This window comes from Diuraphis noxia, unplaced genomic scaffold (genome assembly GCF_037042655.1).
Source record: "Diuraphis noxia isolate RWA-SAM2 unplaced genomic scaffold, SU_Dnox_SAM2 contig0002, whole genome shotgun sequence".
In the NCBI taxonomy this organism is placed as follows: Eukaryota; Metazoa; Arthropoda; class Insecta; order Hemiptera; family Aphididae; genus Diuraphis; species Diuraphis noxia.
Window position 1 is genome coordinate 21004386 of NW_028301712.1, and position 14759 is coordinate 21019144.

Here is a 14759-nt window from a genome sequence, read left to right on the forward strand (position 1 = left end):
ATAATGATTGCAACACTGATTGTCCGTGGCGGGATGTTTCCATCAATAATATTACACTTCGAAGTGTACAAGAACTCATAATTCATAAACCTAAAAATAGATGTGTCATGTGTGACTAGTTATTCAACTAAAATAAACGATGAATTTACTGTATAGCATGACAATTTAATTGCTCAGACTCATTTATACGAATTGCAATTTAGGTAGAGCAACTTAGGTAGATCTTACTTAACAAAATAATGGGTGATTGAGCGTAAAATCTATTTTTTAAATTTTTTTTTGAAAAAATAGTAAAAATATATACCATGCAATAGAAATAAATTATAGTAATTTAAAAATTTCCTAGTAACTTTTAATAACGGGTCAAAATTTTTATTAATTACGATAATACTTAATTTGTATTACATTTTTGTTATTTATTACTATATTACTATATTTTTTTTTTAAGAACTTTCAGTACCTATAACTATTATAGTTCAACAATTACAATATTGATAGATACAATGATACAATAAGAAATAATTGGTAATTAATAATAATGAGCATAATATGATATAATGATAACATAAGATAATGATGTCAGATAAGAGTAAACAGAACGGAATATTAGTGTATATATCAACAGAAATAATATTAAATGTAAATATCATAATCATAATTAATTGGTTGTTATTATAGCGGAAAGAAAAGAATTAATTATGAAGGTTAAATCGGATAGGAATTTTGATAGAGCTAATTTTAAATTAGAGTTTAGCGGATTAATGTTCGGTTTTGAACCCGAAGTAGCAGCCGCATATGATGGGATGGAGTGATCCTTGGTGCAGCTATCTGATTCATGAGCCTCGCCGCATTTAACGCAACGCGATGGATGATGGCAGTAATTTTGCGTGTGACCATAGTCTTGACAATTGAAACATAGCGGCGGACCGTGTGTCTTTTTGTTTGGTTTTTCAATCACTACTTTCGTGTTTAGTAATGAAGTGATGTCGTAGATATGTTTATTGTTAACATTGGGTTCGATGTCGACAAAAAAGATAGGGAGAGGACGTTTATTTTTACTAATAATGCGGACTTGCCTCACTATGTGCCCATTTTCCGACAATGCGGACGAAATGTCAGCACTGAGGGTAGAATGATGGAGGTTTCTGATAACGATCCTAAAAGGACGTTGAGAGCGAGGACGAAAAGAATAGAAACTGACGTTAGTTCCCATCAAATGATTTGCCAATGCATTGAAATTTTCGCGACCATTGGGATGGACGATAAGGTATAAAGGAGTGGACTTACATGTAAACCCCTTGGGGCCGACGGTCTTCCGGGTGATTCTTTTATCATAGAACACTCATTATTTCAAAAAATATTAATGTTTTTGAAAATATTATTTTACATAGTTTCAAGTTGTTAAAAAACCAACGTTTTTATTAAAAAATTATATTTTTAAATATTTTTTATCCTTATCATTTTTTTTAAGTTTTTTACTTTTTTGAATGACAACCTAGAGTTTTAATTTCATATTCCAAAGCAGAATATTTTTCTAAGTATTTTGATACGTAAAAATCGAATTTTGGACGAGTAGTTTATGAGTTATAAGCATTTAAAGTTTAGACAAGTGGAGTAGTGGACAAACATTTTGCGGGGTAACCCCGCACTACTCTACTCCGCCAATAAAAACTTTAAATGCTTATAACTCATAAACTACTCGTCCAAAATTCGATTTTTACGTATCAAAATACTTAGAAAAATATTCTGCTTTGAAATATGAAATTAAAACTCTAGGTTGTCATTCAAAAAAGTAAAAAACTTAAAAAATGATAAGGATAAAAAATATAATTTTTTAATAAAAACGTTGGTTTTTGAACAACTTGAAACTATGTAAAAAAATATTTTCAAAAACATTAGTAATTTTTGAAATAATGAGTGTTCAATGATAAAAGAATCACCCGGTTTATTAATATATCCTTGAATGCGGAAAAGTTATCGATGTTCCTGATGTAAAAAGGTGGAGCCAGGGGCTCAGCCTGGTCAGAAGGGAGAGATGAAGGTACAACAGTGACTTCACGGGAAGGTGGCGCCGCATCAAACACAGAGTCATCGTTAGAGTCAATTGAGGCGAGAACAGCGAAACGGTTTGGGTGAGGTGAAAGTTTTGGTCTTTTTCCCCTCATGAAGAGGAGAACTTGGAGAAGAACTAGATAATATTCTTTTTGATGACGTAGGCGTACGAGGCGGACTATTACCGGAACGAATCATAATAAGATATACGTTGAAAACGAAAACGCAATTTACATAATTAAAATACAGATAACGGAGCGAACATAAAAGCGTGTGTTCATGGTGAACGTTATCGCCAGACTGAACCCTGATTTTATAATAAGATTCACAGGGATAAGAACTACAATTATTTCATTTTTTAATTTATTTTAATGGTGTTGTAAAAAATTTAAAAAATATATTTTTTTATTTAATTATTTCCAAAAAAAATAAAGATTGCCATTTTGTAGAGTTGAATGAAAATACAATTTTGAAACGTAAATTTTTTCAGAAAAATAAACTATCAAATTGCTATGGTCAATTTTTTTGGAAATAATTAAATAAAAAAATATTTTTTAACATTTTTAAAAAACATTAAGATAAATTAAAATACGAAATAATTGTAGTTCATATCCCTGTGAGTCTTATTACACAACCAGAATTTCAATATTACCATTATTTTGGAAGATATCGCAATGGGTAAATCCTCGTGGGACACCCTATATATTATACTATGGACTTACGTAATTGCTGATTATGTATTAATCATTATAATCATAATAATTTAATTTAGAATCTGGAGTTTTATACATAAGCGTTTATTGTTGCTTTTTTACTACGATATTAATGGACAGTGATAAGTAACCAAAATGTTTTTTTCGTTTACTATGAATAATATATTTTTAGTCGAAAATCTTTTTCTCTTTTTTTAATTTGGGTAAAATGGATCATTAGGGCGTAAACTAAGAGGTCGATATTGGACAAAAACATGTATGACACATAATATGCTGACCATGGGATGTTCATCCCCATTTTTTTCCGGTTACAAAGAAAAATGATTAGGTATCTGGTAATTCAAATCACGATTTTTGTAATTATTAAGTAGGTATACTTAAGAACTAAATGCCTTTATACAGGGGTGTATTTAGAAATATCTTATGAGAGGGGGGGCACAAACAAAAAGTTCAAATTATACAGTTATTATATAGGTAGTTTTCACAGTTTTATCCATAAACTAAAAAAAACTATTAAAAATCATGAGATTAATAAAAATAAAATGTTGAAAGGTCAACAGGTCAACATTTTCAGTAAAATAAACCTTTTAACATAGGTATCTTTATTTTTTTTCGAAAATAAAATACATATAGCCTTTGTCTATGTGAGTCTAATAAACAGATTTATACGATATATTTATTATCTTAGGAGATATCGCAAAGGGTAAATCCTCACGGGATATCCTGTACATTTATTGTTATTTAGATTTTGTATATACGATTAAAACAGTGTCCAGTACTCATGTGGCGATACAGACTTTTTACAAACGACACTGGTGCAAAATCTTTTTCACTGAAAATTATTAAGACTGATGGAAAAAGGATTACATTATACCGTAGAGTATTAATTATTTTAATATTATGTTGTTATGTAGTTGTCGTGGCGATCTCATGTGCAAATTGTATGCAAACCTTCTAGATATAATAGAATCACAGACTTCTACTTTAACTAGATAAGTAACTCCGGGCATTATTTTAAGCCTAATTCCGCCATTTTGGTTGGAAAATAGTATGCTATATCATACATTATGTATTTAAGCTTTAAGGTAAATATTAATCGATGTTATAATATAAAAAAAGTAATTATATTCAATGATTCTTTTAGTACTCTAACCAGCATCCAAAACTTCTTCCAACCAAATAGCATAAGTTATGCTGCATAACCATGAAAATCCAGAACCAAATAACTTTCCTCAAACTCAACGCACAGACTATCACGATGATTTGGATTACAAGTCACGTTGGAATCCCCGGAAATGATTTGGCTGATACATATATGCTAAACAAGCAATAACCTCCTTTGACTCACACTATCTACTTATGAGCTCATTTCAGGATATAAAACAGTCCACCCACACGTATATCTTGAATCAATGGAAACACTCGTGGTCAACCCTACACACCAAATTTAATGAAATAAAGTCTACGATCCTCCCATGGTCAACCTTTCAGCTATCCAGACATCAATAAGTAATCATAAATTAACTCCGGGTAGGAAACACATGGTTGACCAACATAGATCTCATGACCAGAACGGAACCTGACCTATGCCCCACATGAGGTGAAGTTCTTACAGTCAAACACATTATCTGCCACTACCGAATCTACCCAGACATCCGATCTAATCTCCGAATTTCCGACAGCCTCTACGAAACATAAAATCCAGATCCAGACAACAATGAAAAATTCCTCAAATATATGTAATCAACCAATTTAATATATAACCTTATATAATGCTGTACTAAAATGTAGCATGTAAAAATTTCTTTTTTAAGCCAATAATCTTTTGTTGTTGTGGCTCTTTTTAAATAAAAAAAAAATTGATCGATGTTGTATTGTATTTTATTATTTCTAGATTTGCTGTTAATGACAAAAAAATTAATATTTTATATAGATCATTTTGTCATTATTTTATTCCCTTTTAAAAAAAATATATAAAATTCCATTTGTGGGATCTTCACTGATAATAATCAAGGCCGTATATGGGGAGGAGGGGTTTAGGGGTTCAAACCTCCCCGAAACATTTTACAACTAATAAATTTAATTTATAATATTGTATATTGTATATAATATAAATTTATTTTAAAATAATTATTATAATGCATTAACATATAAGTAGTAAAATGTGATTTTTTTTAAATAAGTGTTTTTTTAATTAGGTACTTAAAATGAAAATATTATTTGATTTAACCCCCCCCCCACACGAAATTTGTTCCAGCTACGGCCCTGATAACAATCGAAATAATATAAGGGTACCTTATCTAGTTAGTATATAGTGTGAATATAATAGATATATATATATAAATATGATATTATATACCTACTTAAAATATTCTAAACTCCGAACTGAGTGTTGCTGCAATGTTTGCCAAATCATTCATATCCACTAAGTCATTTGAACATTTAAAATAAAATGTAATAAACAGCAGTAAATATTTATATTTTTGAATTATATTTATTCTACGTCGAAAAAACATTACATGATATTATAATATAAACATTCGATTAAAGACAAATAAGATTACATAATTTATAAGAACTTATTTTGTACGTAGTTACCTATTAAAGAAAATATTAGTTTTCAATTCTTAAAATAGTATAATATAGCAACGATATGTATAAGTATTCTGGTACAAAGAAGTTATAAAGTTTTTTTTTAATGATAATATACCTACGATACAAAATGAGCGCTTAAAACTAAAATCGCTTTTGGAAGTCATGTACCTACTCTATACAGTATTCTTCACTCTTACAACACGTTTTTTATGGCTTTTAGAATGGGGTACTTATTAGCGTCGCACAGACCTCTGGCATCGTCCAAGGACAAATCCATTAATGCCATTCCTCCCAAATTATTTTGCTTCACATATGTGGCTTTTTGTTTGGCCGTTTCTGGTTCCTCAAAACTGATCCAAATTCCTTTTACGTCGTCTTTGGGTAAACGGAAAGCATAAGTTCCGAGGTTTTTACTTGGGTCCGGTACGCGTCTACAAAAATTGAAAACGATACGCATATAATAGCACATAGAGAATTATAAATATTTTATTTTATTTTAATTATATTTTCTTTTCACAAATCCCAAAAACTATCTATAACTTTAAATACATTATAGGCTGCAACATAAATGTATAATTCTATTGGCTGTTCTATATAAAACTATATATATATCTTAAATCAGTAAAGTAGCTAGTATCACTTTACGTAATTGGATTGAAAAGAAAACTGGCGTAAGGTTTAATATAGGTTTATATTGCATATACTATTGGCGATAGAAAGCTTATCACTTTTTAGGTCGGCGAGGGATGGATGTGTAACGGGGCTCTGGAAAAATAACATATAAATGATACACAGACACACAGTGGACCCGTTACAACTTATCACTTTCTATAGCCAATAGAGTATAGAATATTATGTGCACACCACACCTTACACGTATCCAGTATCTTATTATGTTGATATAGGTACCACTTTGTGTAACGATTTGGATTATTATTATATTACTCGTATTAAATTCTTGATTAAAATTTAAAATTTAAATGATGTTAAATAAAGATTATATGTATTATTTACTATTGTAAGTTGATGCCTAATGCATAACTATATAATATCAGTGTCTGTGTGTATAATAATCTTTTGTAGGATATATAAAAATTAATTAAAACTGTTAGAACCAAAGATACTATGTAGCAATATACATGATTAAAACTATACAATTTATTATACTTAAAAATGAATACTAATGCCTATCCTATATATTTTTTATATATAATATATAATTGCGTATAATATATACAACATAATATCGATCAGCAATCAAAGATTTTGCCTACAAAATATACAATATTCTATATGCCGATCTCGATTATAGTAAGTTTAATATTGTTCTCGAGTATTAAAATAATAAAACATATTATGGATCATAGATGAAACTCATTAAAGTACAATTATTTACAGAACCTTCATGCAACAAGTAGCAGTATAGCTAGCAAGAACTTATCAAAATTATCAATAAAATATTAATATACAGTAGGTACCTATTAAATACTGGTAGGTTTGCGCTTTAGTCTAATACATTTTACACACAACTAATTCCTTTTAAAATTTTGAATTAACTAATAAACAAGACAAATCTTTAAAAATATAAGATCGTCATTAAATCTGCAGCAGTCTGGCAGTCAATATGCATTTGTGTTTAAAATAAAGATGTTTAATAATTTGAAGTAGGCACTTTTGCAAATATCTAACAAAACGCACGAACATGCACCATATAGGTACTTATCGAATATCGTGTGTTCTGTCTTAAAAGGATCACCTTATATTTAAAGAATTAATTAAAATGTTAAACAATAATTTATGTATTATAGGTAGTCAAATTATTATGATACCTTGTCGATAGGTAATTATTTTACCAAACAACAATCAATTTCTCGCTAAATTAAAGTATTTTTAAATTTTTTTTACATAATTTTAGTTATTTCAAAAAATAATATACTTTTTCATTATTTTTTCTCATAATCACTTTTTTTTGTTATTACTTTTTTTAACGACAACGTTGATTTACATTGTTGTTAATTTAAAGTAAGTAGAATATGTTTTTGAGGATTTTTAAACATTGCGAAAGTGTTATTTTCGTATATTGAAAAAATGATCGTTAAGGGATAAAATAATAATATCCACGTTGTATATGCCTTTTAATTATTATTTAAAATATCTATGCTTGTAAAATTTATACGTATATAACACCGTATAACCGTTTAAGTACCTGTAAAGGGTTAGAGATGTGGTTGCCGCAGTGCTCTCGACCAGGTGAGGGCAAATCTCGTAGTAGGCCAGTAGACCTTCGGTCTTAGTATATGTGCCCTCTTCGCCTGGACCGTCGGCATTGACGGGCGCCGCCCCAGACTTACCACTGTCCTTGTCCATCTTCCAGGTCCGGCCGTATGTAGAGATGCCTAACACCAGCTTGTTGCGGTCGGCTTTCAGGGCGATAGCTTTGTTGATCTGCGATTCGATGTTCTGCCAAGCCAGGCGGTCGGCATACACGAACTTAAAGGGTGCTGCATGGTCAGCCAGTTTGGGAACTCGGTCGGGAGTCCGGAAGTCATATGCCATCAGCGTGAAGTGGTCCACATACTTTTGCAATCCAGGGAAATCGAAGTACACTGATGGGTAAACAGAAGAACAAGATTGAGTAAATAAAAAAAGAATAATACGATTGTTTTTATCATACATGTATTATATGTATTTGTGCCTACAGGTATGTATATATATTATATATATATGGTAGGTACGTTTTTTCAATCATTACAGAGTGATAAGTCCAGCGAAACGTTCGTCAACGGCGACCAAAACGGTCCGATTGAGGAGGGCATGTATACCTACTGACTAATAAGACTATAACATATAAGCTAATAATCTATAGCTCATATTATGGTCTGTTGGCTTATTACTATATATAGAAAAACATTAATTAACAATGTATTAGTAAATCGTAATTTTCTTAACAGCAAGTTATAATTTACAACAGTGAATTCAATTATACAAATTTGATTTTGAATTTTCTGATTTTTAGGTAATTTTTACGAATTTTAAGATAGTAGCATGTGTACTGTTCGACGAGCATTATTATCAGATTAAAATACGTTTTTTCGACGAGTGATTGATATAATAGTTGGTCACTGCTAAAACATTATAATATAGAAGTGTAATATTCTTATTTTCGCGATATTTTATACGGTACATGTCACAATACTATAATTATATAAACATTAAATGTATATATAAAAAAAAAATGTTTATGGAGACTTTAGGTCTTTAGTGGTAGGGCCATGGTCGCGGGGACGGGTATAAGACAAATATATAATACACATAGTTATAAATATTTATAGATAATAATATATAGTTATATTTTATAAGGTTACCAGAAGAGTTTACGTGTGGGAGAATGCTGACCGAAAGATAAGGACAATTGTTTGCGTTCAATACTCCTTTGACTTCGCGAACCAGTGCGGTGAATTGTTCCTTGTGTTCAGCTTCTTTAGAATCCTTGCTAGTGATACCCACCGTTTTAGCCACTTTGTGGATAAAAGAACCTTAAAAACGATAATACTTTATTAGGTAAAAATGTCCAAAAAAAAATAAAATAAAAATAAACGATAATAAAAACGCTACACATTTTTGGTGGTATTACAACAATTGGCACAGTGACCCACAAAATATGATATGTACGGTTTGTAAACTATTCCAATATATAATACCTATTAAATCTATGAACTTTACTGATTTATATTATTAAATGATATTAACTATGTAACTTACCCCACGTGTGTTTTTCTTTTTTTTCGGTGACCACTGGGAATTGCCAAGCTAAATCTATGCCGTCAAAACCGTTCTCTTTAGCCATCTCTGAAATGGAGGACGCAAACTTTGTTCTAGATTTCGGCGTTTCCAGCTGTACACGTTAAATACATATTTTAGATTCTGGACGAAGTAGTTAAAGCTTAAAATTTGATGTATTATTTGCGTTTTAAATAAGTTACTTTTATAAACTCTCGAATAAATATGTATATATAAATATATAATATAAAAAAATCTAAACATTTCAACCATTCAGCGGTAAAAAATTTCATACAATTTCAAGATACTTTGATAATTTTTCGATTTTTTCAATAACTTTTATCTAAACGTGAAAAAATCATTCAAAAAAACACAATATACTTTAGTTAAGTTTTGATATAACATAACTATTCAAATATAATAGCTTTTTTAATTAGGTATAGGTATTGTTGTGTACTCCAGTTCCAACTCTCTCCTACAAGATGTTTAAATTTAATCAGTAGAATGAGAAGGATAATATATATTTTGAAGCCAAATTCGGTTCAGTATAAGAGCACTCTACTACCCTACCCACTATATATTATATTTTAATAGCAACAGTAAATACACTCACGGCAGTGAGATATTTGTCAGGATCTTCGACATCGGCATTGCCACCGACTGACAACAGTATCGTAAGACTGGGGTAAATCTTCTTCAGAGCTGTTATGGACTTGAAGTTTCCCTTTCCACCCTTAACGTCTTTGCTCTCGGGTAAGTCCAGCTTTGGATCTAACGATTTTGCTCTAAACTTGTCATCGTCAATACCAGCGTAACCGTACACTAAATGCGTACAATAACTTAAGGCGGGTTTTAGCTCCTCAGCTCCTACTTTAACGACATCTGAAAGCAAAAATTGATTCGATAACGGTTTAAATTTATCGTATAAAACACGGTTATATAAATATTAGTTCGACGACTTAAGAGAACATGTTGTCTCAGTGTTACAAGTGCGTAACATAGCAAAAATTGTTTAGCACAGGATATAACCACTCAGGCTGTACTATCCTAGTAGAACACCAAATGTTAATACAAAATAGAAGATAATATTTTTTGTGTTGTAGCGTTTTTATTTGTTTGATATCATTAATAATACTTTTGAAAATCTGATATTTTTAAGTTTTTTAAACTTCAATCATTATTGATATATTGGTCTTGTCGAAAAAATAAAAACGACGTGTGACACAGTTAAAATTCTCCTTTTTTATAGTGAAAATTTGATTTCTTAGATATAACTACTGTAGATTTCTCGGTTCTTTCCCGCGCGAAACAGTTTTTGCTATATTGCTATGCACTTGTAAGACGGAGACAAAATTAAAAACATTCCGATTATGAAACATAAACCTGTTTGTAAATATTCTTAGAACAAAGTAATAGTATCATATGTTTTAATAGAAAAAAAATCACACATCAAAATCATTTCATAAATCAAAATAGTATGTCATTATAGATTGAATTATCAATTTTATTATAGTTTTTAATATTGTGTATCAGTATCAATGATTATTATTTTATGTGTACTAGATACTATAATGATAAGACTTTTATGTGGATAACGTTAATGTTGTTTATTATATTATATACCTATACAGAAGCTTAAACATATATTTTATACTTTGATATTGTTCTATATAATTCTCTAAAAATACTAATTAAGAAAAATATTCGATTAGCTTGTTTTAATATGTATGTATATATTTTAATTGCGTTTATAATGTTATAAACGTAACCTATATAAATTAAACAATATTTGTTTGGCAAAATAATCATCACAAATTAATAACTACGTATAAATGTTTTTAAATGGTTGTTTCGAAATAATCACAATCTTATTTGTGTTCATAATCAATAACAAATAAAAATAATTGCCATAGATATTAACTCGCTGCTGCGAGTTCCAAGTATTAATGTACCTAATAGTTGTAGTTACAAATTATAAAACTGCCTACTAATTTACATTAAAAAAATCATGATTAAAATTAAATATTATTAGTTGTTTGAAAGCAATTCGATTTTTTATTTGTGTTTCTCTTTAAAATGTCTTAATTTATGATAATAATTTGCTACGAAGTTACTGAAATAACAATATTTAATTTAAACTTCTTACCTAAAACATAATTACTTTGGTAAATAATTATATTTGACGATTTAATATTATTTAAATAGGATCTTGTTATTAATGTAGATATTGTAGCAATTTAAGTAATATATTCATCATAATAATAATGAATAAGTTCAAACCAAAATTTAGTTAACACTTAGATTTAGTATATACTATACATTATCCGTAATTTCTAATTTTCCCTTTATAAGCCTAATGGCCCATGTTGCCGAGGATATAAATATAAATTTAAAAAAAATGTATACTAGCCACTAGGTATAATATCTAACAATAATTAATTAAATAAATCTTAAATTCGTGGGGTAGATTGAAGATAGAATTAGTTCACTAATATAATATAATACAAATAATATGTTTTAGTATTTTTATATAGGAACTTACTACTTACTACTTATGTATCGTAGGTTATTTTATCTGTTATTACGGGAAAAATAATATTTATTAATTTATATTTTAATAAGTCAAGTGATATAATATTGTAAGCCTAATTTAAAATAATTAACTAAGGTTAATATACAATGTACATCAATAGTAATATGAAATCCAAGACTAACCTATAATTTCTTATTATACATTATATATTAGGTATGTGTAGTGTGATTTAACAAAATTAAGAATACGTTGCGGTAATTATTTAAATTGTATTTCAAATAAAAACTATACTTAGTTATTCGACATAACGTATTAATATATTGAAATATTTACCTACCTATGTATATATGTATTGTAAGTTGTAACATATATCTAAATATATATATATATATATATATATATATATATATATATATCTAACATATCTCAGGAGTTCTACTACGTTTAGCATGACGGGATCCTGTTTAAACTAAAACCCTTTCCTCTTCACCGTATTATTTAATAATAAAACAGTATTCAGGAAATCAGTAATTTTCAGTTCGTCAAAAAAATTATTATTCAACTGTATAGAATATTAAAGTTGGAGTTCTCCTTCTGGGTAGTAACCTCTCTCCTATACTTCATAATATATTCACTACAGATATATCTACAATTAATCAAATTTTTCTAGCCTTATCATTTGCAGATGACAAGCAATACTTACGTCAAATATAAATTCTGATCTCAAAATCTAGGTACAATTACAAAAAACTGGCCAAAAACTGTAAAATAAAAATAAATAACGAAAAATCCATTCGGGTTAACTTTTCTCAAGACTAAATGGAATGCCTCCCACTAAAATTCAATAACAAATAAATTCCACTTCACCAGTCAAACAAATATTTAGATATCACTCTGAATAAAAGATTAAGTTGGTCAAACCACACTAAAAAAAAAACGCAAACAACTAAACTCTCGCCTTCATCTACTTATATACCTCTACTAATCTAACTTGATTCTTAAAATCAAATTACTGCTATACAAAACTATCAACAGGCCTTCTGAAATAGGAAAAAAATAATTAAAATAAAATAAAAAATAAGAAGTTTATTGAGGTTCTGTTATTGGTCTTATTTTCATGTGATTCATGTTTTTGTACATACTTATCATCTTATTTGTTATGGTTTTTATTTTATAAACAGATGAAATATATTTAAATTTATTTTAATAAAAAAAATCATAAATTTTTTTTTACAATTGAAACAATAAATTGTTCATCTTTGTGACCTTTACAGTAATATATATAAAATATACGTCAATATACCAAGTATGTGACACCAAAATTACAATCAAACACATCTTCGAAGAATTCATAATACATGAAAAACTAAGAGAAGAACTAAACAAAAGCCATGACATCGGAACAAGTCTTGGTCCAAATCCAGAAAGTAAGCAAGTAAGCACCATATATTGCTTCGAAGCAACATAAATTCTCAAATTACTATAAGATTTAAAACTAACAACTGTAATTAATCATTTTTATGTGATTATATATATATTTTTTATTTTTATTTTTTTTTTCTCTACTTTTATATTAAATGTAATGCTAATTGCCTCAGATGTTGAAGCAGAAATTATTAATAATTTCAAGATAAATAAAAAATATATATTTAAATCAAATTACATAAATCTGTGTCAACATAAAAAGGCTTTAGTATAAACATTTTACCTTATCGATTGAATTTTGTCTACTCATCTATATAGAGAGGTACACATATATTTTTTACAATATATATGTCATAAAAATGTTATACATATATTTGTGTATACCTTTTCTCCAAAGAGCTCTGCCGTCATAATAACATACTGTTTTAAATGCTTGCGAAAGGTCGACGATGGCTAGAAGGCCACATAGTGCGACCGCACCGAACAATTTTACGCCTAACATCGTACTACCGAAAACAAACTCGAACTGACGACCTGTTTGGTTTGGAGTTTGGACCAAAGGTCTAGCAAGCGATTATTTATTATATTATGTACACCTACCTATGTAATAATTTTGTTATATTAATATATTATCATCACCCCTACTTGTTTTTGAGACCACAGGCCAAGGTCAAAGTTTAACTAGTTTTTTCTTCTTCTCGGTAACTTGGCTGATACGTACTAAACTGTTATTGTACAATAATGTATATTTATATTCAAAGAGTATAATAAATAAACTCGCAGTATTACTGGCCTTATATCAATCTGACGAGCAAGGCTGAAATATATCACCTAACAAAAGGATCCATAGACTATATTATACACAGGAGATTAATAATAATAAATAAACATGCAATTCAAACAGAGTTGCTGTAGATTATAATACCGACAGTGTCTTTTAACCTTTGCTATTACTTATTAATATATTTTAATATAATATTTACAATATACTGGTAACTAAAATATTATATTTAAATGTTTTTTTTTACAATCCGACACGTCAAATAAATTATAATTTATTATATTGTATTTTACCACACAGCACGTTTAATTGCTATAAAATAAAACAGTAATATTTCAAGTTGAAGGATAATAATTCTGTACAAAATAAGATATAGCTAATAATACACTTTTTTAACGCCCTACAAATAAATTATGTTGATTGTAAATTGAGAATTCAAGAATAATTTCGTTATTTATGTTTTTAATTTTACACACATGTTGCGTTACCAACTGCATTCATACCTATATGATTTTAATTTGAAATTCTGATATTATATTTTTATATTTATATTATAAGATAAGATTTTTAGAATTATTAAAAATATAAATTATATTCTGCAGGTTATTTAATAATATTTATTATATTAAGTAATTAGAAATATATGAGTAGGTAGTACCGACTAATTAGTAACTATAACGAAAAAAAAATCCTACGAAAGAAATCATTTATTTGCAAATCAACGGCAAATAGCAAATAGCAATCTCATAAAAATAATTGGAAATTCACGTACTTTGTAAGTTACACGAGCTTAAAATATAGTATACTTGTAAACTCCAATATTCCAATCGAGGTGCGGATTAAGGAGACCATGACGTTTGAGTCCATAATTTTGACAATT

General features: G+C 28.6%; 1 protein-coding gene across 1 annotated transcript; it reads right to left on the reverse strand.

The window, feature by feature from the left end:
- Positions 1-5239: 5239 nt before the first annotated feature.
- On the reverse strand, positions 5240-13644 carry LOC107165048 (chitinase-like protein EN03). The gene is made up of 6 exons (XM_015513097.2): positions 13483-13644; positions 9754-10022; positions 9123-9255; positions 8726-8896; positions 7567-7966; positions 5240-5791 (listed from the first exon to the last, which is right to left on the reverse strand). The coding sequence occupies exons 1-6, from the start codon at positions 13598-13600 to the stop codon at positions 5554-5556; spliced, it is 1329 nt and encodes a 442-aa protein (XP_015368583.1). The 5' UTR covers positions 13601-13644; the 3' UTR covers positions 5240-5553.
- Between the last annotated feature and the right edge of the window lie 1115 nt (positions 13645-14759).